Source organism: Arvicola amphibius, chromosome 7 (genome assembly GCF_903992535.2).
Source record: "Arvicola amphibius chromosome 7, mArvAmp1.2, whole genome shotgun sequence".
Classification (NCBI taxonomy): Eukaryota; Metazoa; Chordata; class Mammalia; order Rodentia; family Cricetidae; genus Arvicola; species Arvicola amphibius.
In genome coordinates, this window is record NC_052053.1 from 65,534,862 (window position 1) to 65,548,369 (window position 13,508).

The 13,508-nt window shown below is 37.6% G+C and overlaps 1 gene segment (V, D, J or C); it reads left to right on the plus strand.

The window, feature by feature from the left end:
• LOC121677254 overlaps nt 1-13,508 on the plus strand; it is an 83,953-nt gene that overhangs the window by 11,714 nt on the left and 58,731 nt on the right. Inside the window, 2 exon segments of the V gene segment in view lie at nt 920-1,236; nt 4,804-4,946. Coding sequence covers nt 920-1,236; nt 4,804-4,946 — 460 coding nt within the window.

The following is a 13,508-nucleotide window of genomic DNA, read 5'->3' on the forward strand; positions in this document are numbered from 1 at the left end:
AAACCCAACAGTGTTAATGGACTCTTACAATACCCCTGTGGGAATAGTAGTTTTGTGATGGAGAAGAGCAGATCTCTGTGGTTGGTGTGAACCATTAGCCCTGGAGGAACTAAATGAAAAACATCTATCTTCAGGAAGTGTTTTTATGATTGTTCTAAAGGAATCTCAGATAGCATTTATATGTATATTGTAGTTCCTTCATTTTAAGGGGTAATCAATCTCAGAGATTTCAGCATGATATACTTACTATACAACTGATTATAATTCACAAAAGGCAGTTAAGCAGTTTACAAATATAATGAATAATAAAGTAAGACTGGTAATTTATATTAAAATACCAAGCCATAAACTCATACTAAGCAACTATACATTTTTGTTCCTTTTTTTTCTTTTCAATACACCATTTCACATAGACAATTATCAACCCAAACCTATGATTCTCCTGACCCAATGGCTTGCCTATCATGCAGGGATGGGAATGAACACAGGAGTTTCAAGAATGGAAAACATCCTCTACCAACTGAGCTATGTCCTTAAGACAATAAGTAATAATTTGATCCTAAAAATGCTAGTTCAGTTCTTATTTCAGACATCTGTACCAAGAACTGTCTCTTCTAAGTTGGATTTAACTCAGTTCCTGATATAACCTGAAGATATGCAAATAATTTTCTCTTCTGCTCATGAAAACTAGCCATGGCCCTCCAGTTCTGACAGAGGCACCCAGGTCTACGCTCACAAATCCTCTCATTTTATGGTCAGCTCTGAACACAAAACACCTACAATGAACTTGAGACTGAGCTGGATTTTCCTTTTTGGAATTTTTAAAGGTAATGTATAGATAAAGACGGATGCTAAGTATAAGTGAAAATGACAGTGGACATTTATAGTAGTTTTCTGAAAATATTTTCTGTGTTTGCAGGTGTCCAGTGTGATGTACAGCTGGTGGAGACTGGGGGAGGCTTGGTACAGCCTGGAGGGTCCCTAAAACTCTCCTGTGCAGCCTCTGGATTCACATTCAGTGACTACTGGATGAACTGGGTTCGGCAGGCGCCAGGGAAGGGCCTAGAGTGGATTGCTCTAATTGAACATAAACCTAATAATTATGCAACAAGCTATTCAGAGTCAGTGAAAGGCAGATTCACCATCTCAAGAGATGATTCCAAAAGCATCGTGTATCTGCAAATGAACAGCTTAAGAGTTGAAGACACCGCCATTTATTACTGTACTAGAGACACAGTGAGAAGATTTCAGTGTGAACCCTGACACAAATGTTCCTGTAGCAATTTCCAGAACCTGCAGGGGGCACAGAGCACTCATGAGGCAGTGCAAAAGCAGGTGCAGACAGAATTCAGTGCTCCTTTATATGGCCCATCTACTGATTTCACATAATGCTTTCTGTATTTATATTCTGTGAAATATGTGATAACAAAATCTTTTTTAACACAATTAAAATATATACACCACACAGTCAACATAAATTATTTGTAAAAAATCACCTTTGATAACAGAAATGATTATGGTGAGGACACTAGGATCAAACGCAAAGAAAGGCCTATTATATTGAGGAATATTTACCCTCATGAGATTCAAGACAAAGCCTCAGTGTTATTATGATAAGGACAATGTTGGGATCTCGGTAACCACAGGGGAGGAGACACAACCATTAGGGGCTCACATACCATCACAGGTCTCAAATATTCTGTTTTCCCTGTAATCTGTGCACATCAGACATAAGTGTATTTTGTTATTGTATTTTCAACTGACTCATTTACTTAACCTAGAACTTTCATCATCATAGTTTCCATTATTTTTTGTTCATCTAATGTCTGGCCTTTGTTCTAAACATATATGTGACACATATTTGAAGTTCAGCTGAGGGCTAGTCTATATGAAACTCTGTAGAATGTGGAGAAGGTTGAAATTCAATGAAAAAAAAACAAAAGGTAAAGGACCATGACTTGTACCAAGTATGTTGGAGGAGAAAGTTTATTATAAATATGTGGGAGATCATTACCAGAGGCAAGTTGTCCGGGCATATCCAAAGTAAATATTACCCAGAGAAATGTGAGGAGGGAATGAAAGGATATGATATGGGAGAAACGGAACCGAGTAAATTAATCAAGAGGCCCAAAGGGGAGATGAAAAGCCCATGTTAATAAAATAGTTGGATTATAGGCAGAATAACAGCTGGGAGAAGGAAGCAGAGCCCAAGGGTGGAATATTTAAGGTAGGTGGAAGGAAATGGCTGCCAGAAATGTCCTATAAGAGGTAGGAACTGAAGGATGCAGGGAGAATCTGGTGGCCAAACTCTGTTTTGGTATTTTATTTATTTTTTTATTTTTTTTCTCATGGTTTATTTTTTTTATATTTAAAAATTTCCATCTCCTTCCCTCCTCCCCCCTCCTCCCCTCCTCCTCCCCCTTCCCTCCCCTCCTTCTCCCACTTCCCTCCCCTCCCCTCCACCCATACCTCCCCTCCCTCCCTCTCAAGGCCAAGGAGCCATCAGGGTTCCCCACTCTATGCTAAGACCAAGTTCCTCCCAACTCCCCCCAGGTCCAGGAAGGTGATCGACCAAGCTGAGAAGGCTCCCACAGAGCCCGTCCATGCAGAACAATCAGAGCCCAGCGCCATTGTCCTTTGCTTCTCAGTCAGCCCCCACTGTTGGCCACATTCAGAGAGACGGGTTTGGTCGCATGATCCATCAGTCCCATTCCAACTGGAGTTGGTGATCTCCCATTAGTTCTGTCCCACCGTCTCCATGAGTGAACGCACCCCTCTCGTTCCTGACTTTCTCCCTCATGTTCTCGCTCCTTCTGCTCCTCATCAGGACCTTGGGAGCTCAGTCCAGTGCTCCAATGTGGGGCTCAGTCACCTTCCCCATCTGTCGCCAGATGGAGGTTCCCTCATGGTCCTGACTTTCTTTCTCATGTTCTCTCTCCTTCTGCTCCTCATCAGGACCTTGGGAGCTCAGTCCGGTGCTCCAATGTGGGGCTCTGTCATTTTCTTCATCTATCGTCAGGTGGAGGTTCTTCTTATTATCTTCTGTTTTGGTATTTTAAATATTCACCTCAGCCACTTTTCTCAGGTTTGAAAGCTAGGATCCCAGCCTTATGTTAATAATAAATAAATGAAAGGAGCAATGTGCAACCTTGTCTATGAATACTTCCCGATGACACTGAGCCTCACTCATGTTGGGTGGGGACAAAGGAAACTGGTTTAGGCCAGAAAGACCAGGCTGTTCATTACCTGACTAGGTTCTGAGAAAAATTCTAGGAATAGGGACATGTGGACTTCCCTTGGAGCAATTTATAAGGCAGGACTACTTGGGTAGGCAAATTTAAACTGGTCCAAGAATGCAAAACTTGAGGGAACACTGGAAGTTATTTGATGGAGCAATCTGTATTTGATTTTCAATATGATACAACAAATAAACTAAAGACAAAATGTAAAATAGGATGCTTAGGAGATTCTTTATGTGGATGAAAATTTGAACATTTAGGCCCATGTACCTGGTAATTGAGGGAGGTGAAAACCAACAGCAGGGGAGGCAGATAATGAGAAAGAGAGTGTGAGGAAGAGATAGATCCCAATCTGAAGACTAGGGCAAATATGCAGGTGTGAAGCAGGTTGTTTATTGACAGTAGTTTTCTGGAGTCCTTTTGGTCTGTAAGATTTGAACCCAAGTTGATACACTGAAAAAGATAAGCATTTTTTAAATTTTTATATAAAGTCTAAGATTTAGATAATTTAACTGTGCTTATTAGAATATAATTGACCCATAATTATATAGGACGCTATAAGGAGATGTCACTTTTTGAGTAGGTATGTTATTTTGGGAAGAATTATGTCATTTTGGGTTCAGGGTTCCAGGTTCCCTATACTGAGGATTCTTCTCCATGTCTCAGTCAACTTCCTGATCCATTCAAGATGTAGGACTCTCAGCCACTACTCCATCACTTATCTGCCTACACAAAATGTGCAAATGAGTTTCCTTAACTTAACATAATATATGTGCAAATGGGGAGCCATTAGAACTCCCTCTTATATAACAGCAACCTGCATATCATGCTGTATGGCTGCTATTATTCTAAAAGTTGCAAGAGCCTGTAGAAGGAATAACTGCACAAACACCATCAGTGCCATTTTCAGGAAGTTGGACCCCATATAGTGTGGGTCTTTCTCATGATGTAGCTGTTTCTGAGTCACTTCTATTCTTGTAAAACTGTGCAGGAAACTGATTGGTTCAAAGCCCAGAGTGGGGTGGAAATAGTCTGATATTGGTTTCATTTCATTTCTTTTTAATTTTTGGAGTGTTTCTTTTTCAGTTTTTGAAAAGAAAATCTTTTCTCCTTTTACATATCAATCCCAGTACCCTCTCCCTCCACTACTCCCACTCCCAACAACTTCCACCCACCCCACCCCCATTAACTCATTATAGAGAGTGAAGCTTCAAATATGGAGTCAACAAAGTCTGCTCTGGCACATCACTTTGAGGCAGGACCAAGGGCTTCCTCTGATATCTAAGCTGAGTAAGGCATCCTGCCAAAGAGATGGGGCTCGAAAAAGTAGTTTCAAGTACTAGGGTTAAATCCTGGTCTCACTGTCAGTGGTCCCACAGACTTCCCCAACTACAAAACTGTCACACACTTTAAGAAGGCCAGTTTGGGGCCTATGCACTTTTCCTGCTGTCAGTCTGGATTCAGTCAGTTCCAACTAGCTCTGTTCAGCTGTTTCTGGGGGTACCCCATCATTGTCTTGACCCCTTTCTTAGATTATTACTCCTCTCTCTTTTTTGGACTCTAGGAGTTTGGCCCACTGTTAGTTGTGGATCTCTACGTCTACTTCCATCAGTTCCTGGATGAAGTTCTTATGATGATAATTAAGGAAGACATCAATCAGATTACAGTGGAAGGCCACCTCATGTACCCTCATCACTGTAGTTTAGGGTATGTTCTGGGGTCATCCTTGTGTATTTCAGGGAATTTACCTAGTGGCCTGTTTGTTGCTAGCCCCATAATTGCTCCCATAATCAAGATTTATCTTTTACTGCATGCCTCTCTGTCTTTCCACTATCTTGGCCATCCTGTTACCCCATGTTCAACTCCTTCATTCCCTTCTCTCCCAACCCAAAGCTCCTAACTTTCTCAGGAGTTCTTATCAATTTCTCCTTCCTAGGGGTATCCATAAATGCCTCTCTTAGAGTTCTCCTAGATACCTAGCATTTCTGTAGCTATGGATTATAAACTGGTTATCTTTTGCATTATACCTAATATTCACTGAGGAGTGAGTACATATGTTATTTGTATTTCTGTGTCTGGAATACCTCAGCAAAGTTGGCTTTTTCTAGTTCCATCCATTTGTCTGCAAATTTCAAGATATCATTTTTTTTATCTCTTAGGAGTAGTCTATTGTGTAAATGTACCTCATTTTCTTTATTCAATCTTTAGTTTACATGTATCCACGTTGTTTTCAGGTTCTGGCTATTACCTATAATGCTGCTATGAACATAGTTTAACAAATATATCCTTTGTGTTATGGGTCTATTTTCTTTGGACATATGACAAAGAGCTCTAGTGCTGGGCCTTGAGGTAAAATGATTCCCAATTTCCTGAGAAACCACTGTACTAATTCCCAAACTGGCTTTATAAGTTTGCATTCCCACCATCAGTGGAGGAGTATTCCCAATTACTGTGCATCCTAAACAGCAAAAAATACCATCTTTGTTTTTGGCTTACCCTTTGTGACAAGTGTAAGATGGTATGGCACAGTCATTTTGATTTGCATTTCCCTGAGGGCTAAGGATTTTTTTAATGATTTTATATTATTTTTTAAAAAAGAAAACAAAATATTATTCTTCATTTTACATACTAATCTCAGTTCCAACACTCTCTCTTCCTCCCATTCCCTCCAGTGACCTCCACCCCAACCCCCAATCACTCTTCAGAGAGAGTAAGGCACAATGCTTTGGGGAAGATCAAAGGCTCTCCTTACTGTATCTAGGCTGAGCAATATATCCACCCAAAGAGAATAGATTCAAGAAAAGCCAGTATAAGCAGTAGCGATGAATACTACTACCAGTGGCCCCACAGTCTGCCCTAGCCTTACAACTGTCACTCAAAGGCAAAGGGACTAGTTAGGACCTATGCTGTTTTCTTCCCTGCCTTGCTGGAATCGGTGAGCTCCCACTAGCTCAAGTATACTGTTTCAGTATGTGGACCCATCATGGTCTGGACCTTTGCCCACATATTCTCACTCTCCCACTCTTCAACTGGACTTTGGGAGCTTAGTCTGGTGCTCTGATGCAAGTATCTTATTCTCTTTCCAACAGTTACCAGAACTTTCTATGGTGATATTTATGATAATCATCAGTCTGTTTACAAGGCAAGGTATTTTAGGCACCCTCTCCTCTATTGCTTAGAATCTTAACTGGGGTGAAATTTGTGGATTCGTGGAAATTTCCCTAGTTCCAGGCTTCTTGCCAACTCTCTAATGGCTCTCTCAGTCAAGATATCTTTTTCCTTGCTCTCATTTCTCGCTGTCCTCCATATCAACTATCCCATCCCCTCAAGTTCTAATCCCCCCTTTTCTTCTCCACTTGTCTTCCCCTTCTGCCCTTCCTACTGCCCCAACCCACACCCCTATGATCCCTACTAATTTGATTTGATGAACAATGTTCTCCTGGAATACTAGAAACCTCTGATTCCGACAATACTTCTTCCTGCAGGGTTCTCGGAATTTTTAATAATATTTGGCTGTGAATCTGTACATCTCATATCAGGTGCTAGAGAAATCCTCTCTGATATCCACTGGGCTACATACCAATATATGAGTGTACCAGAATATCACTAGGAATAATTTCGTTTATTTATTTTTTACTCATGTTTGGTTTTACCCTAGATGCTCTGGGTATTCCATCTTTCAGTTCTTGGCAGTCCAGGTATTATTCTACATTTTATTTCTCTTTTTCTTTTGGGGGGGCTTAAGTTAGACCAGTCATTGGTTGGCCACTCCTATAAGCTCTGAAACACCATTACCTTTACACGACATTCAGGTTAAAAAAAAAGCGTGGATTGAAGGGTTTGTGGCAGGGATGTTTTACCAACTCCACTATTGGTAGCCTTTTCTGGATATAGAAGATGACCAGTCCAGAATTTATATTTTCCTTTAATAGGAACCCTCACTACGGTTAGCCCCATAGGTTCCAGGAAATTTCCAAAACACTCTTTCCACATCATTCACTCAATGACCCCAAATTCCACTCATATTTCTCAGCACCCTTTCCCTCTCTGACCTGATAATTCATGTTCCCATCCATACACATGCCAATAGGAAGAAATTAGAAACCACTTAGATGACTCTCAGTCAAAGAACAGATAAAGAATGTGTGGTATATTTCCACAATGAAGCATTACTCAGCTGAAAAAAAAAGTGACATCATGAAATTTGAAAGCAAATGGATGGAACTTGTAAAAATCATCCTGAGCAAGGCAACCCAAACCCCTAGAGTCAAACATGATATATAATGAATTATTTGTTTTCTTAATGACTGCCACCCTGATTGGGATTGTATAGAATGCCTATTTACTAAAAATGCAGTTTTAATGTGTTTTATCTAACATTCTCTTGGGCTGTAAAGCTGAATCCCTGGCTTTCAAGTTGTCTTTAACATCCACAGTCTGAAAAATTAAAGTCAGTGAGTGAGTACACTTCCAACTGGAGTCTCCAACCACTTCATCAACTCTGACAAACCTTCAAATAAGCAATTATAACCCATTATTTAACATTATTGAAGTTTGGATGTTTTCAGTCATTTCTAATCATGTTTTTATGATTTTTTTCTCTCTTGCTTCCAGTGACAAGCAAAAATTTTGGGTCTCTGTGTCTTTCCTGTATAATATCTCTGTTAAAATTATTTTCACACTGGTAAAACTGATAGTTCATAAGCCAGGCATTAATGAATCTTCAATATGAGGTACCTAACTGTGTAAAATATATGCTGACTTTAGCATGAAACCTCTGTGACAAGGAAGATTTAGCACACAACATGGTTGGCAAGGCTGAGGAGAAGGTCACCAGGAGATATTTCATAAAGCAGCACATATATGGGGAATGTATAAATACTGATCTCAGAAAAGTGTCAAGTAAACAGAGGTAAGTAAAGAATAGGGAATAATATTGGATAAAGGAGAAAACGTATCAATTTTGCTTTTGTGACAATTTCCAGTAAAATGCAATACAAAATAAAGTGACTTCTTTTAGTAACCAGATATATTCTCAAAGAATAATAAAAGGATAGATGTGTATTTTCTCTTGACATTGACAAGAAGAGGTAAATTTACCTATAGACATTCTGTGCATATTGCAAAAAATAAATGGATTAGAAGTTTCCAATGTCTTGTTTCCCTCTTCTTCTGTTTATAGATTATTTATAACAAACCATAAATTTGTATAGAAACTCTTACAATTTTAGAATATACTGGCAGTATAATATGGACCATGGGAGACATAGCTTGCAATTGGTACTTCAACTCTAGCATCACTGGGAGTAGGAAAATTTCCTATAGTGAAATTTTCTAATATCTGAACCATCTGCCATGTCTTACTGTACCAGAGAAATGTGAGTACACCTCAGTGTGAACTCAGACACCAGTCTTCCTACAGAGGAGCTCAGGAATACCAGAGGACCTTAAGAAATGCTGAAGCCACTCAGATTAACAGATGTCCCTGATAGGCCATTCTGAAGTTCCATTATACACACATGTGTTTACATTTTAGAATATGTGGTTTTCTATTCCTGTTAAAAAATCTTCTAGAGGCATTTTGGTATGTCATATTTTAGGACAATTGCTATTTTCTTAATGTTTAATAAGCATATCATTATATGTCCATGGGTCATCTAAGATAAACAATTGTCACTTGTTATCAGAAGAAATAAACATAAAAGTCTATATTTTTCCACAAACAACTAAATTATTTTTTATTGAGTTATATATTCTTTCACTCCCCTTCTTTGGGGGTCCCTCCCCTTCTATTTTCTTATAATCCCCATATTCCAATTTACTCAGGAGATATTGTCTTTTTTTACTTTCCATATAGATTAGTTTTATGTATGTTATTTTTAGGATTCTCTTTTTTGCCTATGTTCTCTGGGATTGTGAAATGTAGGGTGGTTTTACTTGGCTTTATGTCTTAAAAAACCTTATAAGTGAGTACATAGTGTATTTGTCTTTCTGGGTCTGAGTTACCTCACTCAATATTATATTTTCTAGATCCGTCCATTTGCCTACAAATTTCAAGATATTTTAAATTTTTACAATGTGTAGTACTGCATTGTATAAATATATTACATGTTCTTTATCCATTCTTTGATTAAGGGGTATTTCAAAGAAGGCTGCTTGTTGGTTCCTGGCTGCTTAGCCCTGATATAATCACAGAGAAACTGTATTCATTAAGTCACTGCTTGGCCCATTAGATATAGCTTGTTATTGGCTAACTATTATACATTAATTTAACCCATTTCTATTAATCTGTGTATCACAATGAGGCTGTGGTTTACTGGGTAAAATTCCCCGACACTGTTTCTGGCAGAGGCTCCATTACTTATCTCTAACTCTGACTTCCTCCTCCTATGCTATAAACCAAGCCAGTTCTTTATTCATTAACCAATAAAAGAAACACATAGACATGAGGACCTCCCACATCATTTCCCCTTTTCTGTTTAAACAAAAAAGGCTTTAACTTTAACATAGTAAAGCTACATATTACAACATTTATCAAGCAAGAATTACAGTTACAATATTTATATCTACTTTATCTTTTATCACAACTAAGGAAAATATAATAATAATTATCTATTCTTCAACTCCATCAAAGACTCCAGAAGGATATAATATTACCTAAGTAAACAGAAAGTGCATTGTAAGCAACTTCTAAAACTCTAGAAATGACAGAGACATCTCACAGCCTGGACAATTTCCAAATGTTCTTCTGTACCATTGAGGCATCCATCTTCAGCTTACAGGCTCATAATATCCAGCAGAGTTTTCCATGAAGCAGGAAATTTCAAAGATATTTCTACCTATATTGGCAGTTTTCTTAGTAACTTTCTTCTGTATCCTGCAGAACATTTGCCAGATATCTTCATGAATCAGAAACCCCAAAGGCTCATCTCACATTTAGGCAAGTTCAGCAGTCATTTCTCTTCAGGTTCTGCATGTCAAGAATATTAAGCAGTCCAGTCAAGAGCATTTTCTTGCACAAGGGGCTAACCAATGGTATAAAGAGCCTCTTTGATGCCCATCTTCCTCTTCAAGTAGATTGGTGATACCAGGAGCAGATGTATCTCATCGTCATAAGTATTAAATTCTAAAATATTTTAAATGCCATATTTTGTAGTCTTTGTAAGTTTGAAGAATGCCTATCTAATTGAAATACATATATGTCCATCTAGAACTAATATAACTACAAACTTGTCTATTAGAGATGACTACCTATTAATCTATATTTCCTAATTATACATTACACCTATAATGAACTACACAATCACAGTACCTTAATCAAGAGCATAAATATACATATAACAAAGTTTACCTTAAATTTGTACCAATAAATCTAAATCCATACCAATGCAAATCTCTAAATATATCCCTTTTAAATGTAAACAAACACTTATAAACAATATTTGGGAACATGGGCAAAGTTTCTCCAAACTATTCCCTGCTCTTTATTGGGTGAAGTAATTTTTTGTGGGGTGTTCACAACAACCTTTTGCGGTATCTTGTTCCATCAAAACATATTGGTCTAGAAGCAATCCACAAATGCTCATCTTCTCTGGAAACAAAAGAAGAAACTCTTTTTCAAAGCAATATATCCTTATACTGAAATTTCAGAATTAAGATACCTTTATGTTGGTTTAACTTAGCACTCCATACAATGAAATGTCTCTCTGTACTTAGCTCTGTCACAGTCAAAAAATTAAATAAGACATAATAATATACATAATTCAGACTTTCTATTACTTTTTAATATTTATTTTAGTATCTTTACGCTTTTAATCCATGACGGTCTGTACTCTATCTTTTTAAAGACTTTACCCCTTTTGAAAAACCATTTACTTCTTTTCCAACTCTCTATATTCTTTTTCTTCCCACTTCCAAGCCTACATATATTTATCCAACACTATAATACATTTACAGGTCTTTTATGTGTGAATATTTCCTATTGTGTATCTGTAATTCTTTAATGTTGATGAGCACTTCTTAAAATTATAAGCACTTCTTAAAATTTAAACTGCATTATTGCTAGGTGAAATATTATAGTGCCTGCTTGCCCTACCCAGTCCAGCATGCCAGAGCCACTTGCTGCTTCTGAGAGACACACACTACCCTACTTCCAGGCATACAGTTGGTCCAAGTTGCCATCAAGAGAGCTGCAGCATGTTGAGCCCAGAAATAAAACCTCCATGCAGAGGCACTCTGGGCCAGGAGTGGATGCTCAGAATCTCTACTTCAGAGCAGAAAAAGAAAAACTGGTTTTCTCCAACTTTGCTTCTCTTCTACCTATGGGCCTAGTGGATAGTGAGTCTTTTCATTCTTTGACCCAGAAATACTTTTTTGTGTAAAGTTACATGTGTTTGTTTCTCATTGTTTCTGTCAAGATATTGTACACAGTAATACATTTTGTCCTTTTGTTTGAGAATATAGCCTTTAGAAGATAAACCATCTCTCTGGTCTTGGGAAATTGTTTTTAATGAAAAGGTTTTTTTTTTTTTTTTTTTTTTTGAAAATCACCAGACCTTGACATCACTGTGATTGTTCCATTAATAATAATAATTTTGGATTCTCCATACTTTTCATCCTAAGATACATATGTATGTCAGAGCACTTCCTAGAGTATTAACACAAACAGTTGCTCTTATGACTAAGGAAAGTGCCATAGACTGAACAATGATCCACATGTTATTGTAGCTGTATGACCTACCTTAAATGCAGGGCCTGGATTTTGTGAAGTCGACTGTGCATGGCTGAGATACAAATATTCTGTTGTGAAGCTTTTACTTACTCCAAAGTTTAAGATATTTTCTCCAAAAGTTACACAAATTTTCATTGTGATGAAAAACATATTAAACAAATACTCTAATGTATACACTGACAATATTTTTAAATATGCCAGAGAAGAAAATGGACCCATACTATAGACTTTCTGGAGACAATGATTTAATTGGGTCTTCAATTCCAAAATTAGTATCAGTAGGGATACCTCCAAAGCCATGTTTTCTTAAATCTGAAACATCTGCCATGTCTTACTCTCTCAGAGACATGAGAGGAGACTTCAGTGTGAACTCAGACACAAGCCTTCCTACACAGGAGCTTGGCAAAGGCACAGGCACATAATACATGCTGATGCTGCTCATAACTACTAGATGTCCCTCATACCATAAGAATGTACCTGATGTGCTTCTCCACAAACAAGCATATGTCTTGTTATCTTTTAGAATGTGTGGTGTCACCTGTTTAATTTTTTTCTAGAGAACCTTATTTCTTGTTTTATGACAACTAATATTTGCTTACTTCTTACTAAGAAAGCTGTTGTTTTCCTACCGTGCATCTGAGATTTCTATTTTCCACTTGCTAAAATATGAAATAAACTTAAATATGAAATTTTTTGATTTTTCCATAAGGTCTGATATTTTAAGACTTACTAATGATATGTTCACTTTTAAATCAAAGGGAGCTTAAAATAATCTGAAAATCTTTCTATTTATTTTCTCTCATGGGGAGTAGAAACCAGATCTGCAATGGTTGAATGTCATTAACACAGATGAATGGAAAAATTATTAAACTGTTTCTGACTTCCAATTTAGTAATGCCCTAATAAGTTAGCAGTATGTAACAGTTTTTACACCATAAAAAATGGATATTTGCATCCTGGTAAATATTATTTTGCTTCCCTCTTTACCATGTATTCAATTCCTTGGAAAGAGATTCTTGTATCCAAACCTCATGGAAAAGTCTGAGTGGCCATTGTGCACTTACCAAGTGATGTCATATACAGTCTCTGTTCTGACACCCTTCCATTGGCAACAGAGTTTCTTGTTATAGTTTTCTGCATTTTGCAGGTATTTTCTTGTTAACATTGGCTCCATGCTTACTGCAATGGAACCCTTTGTTGCTGCTGAAAGTAGGAAAGCTGGAATATTTTACACATGAGTTAGGAAAACATCATTGGAAAAATTATGTTTAGTGTTGGTTTTGTAAGGATTAAAAATTTCAAATATCTGTAAAAGGACAAGAGAATCCATTGGTCCAGGCTTTACCATTTTCTGGATACTATTATAGTGAGTTCAGGTATGTGTGGAAAATTTTTCTAGCACAAACAGACTATAGAATATGGCTACTGAGATCAAGACAAACACATTTTATTGGACTTGTGTAATGTGATCACCAAAGGATCTACCATATGTTGCATAATGCCATGGTGAGGGTCAGCTCATATGGCTGCCAGTGATC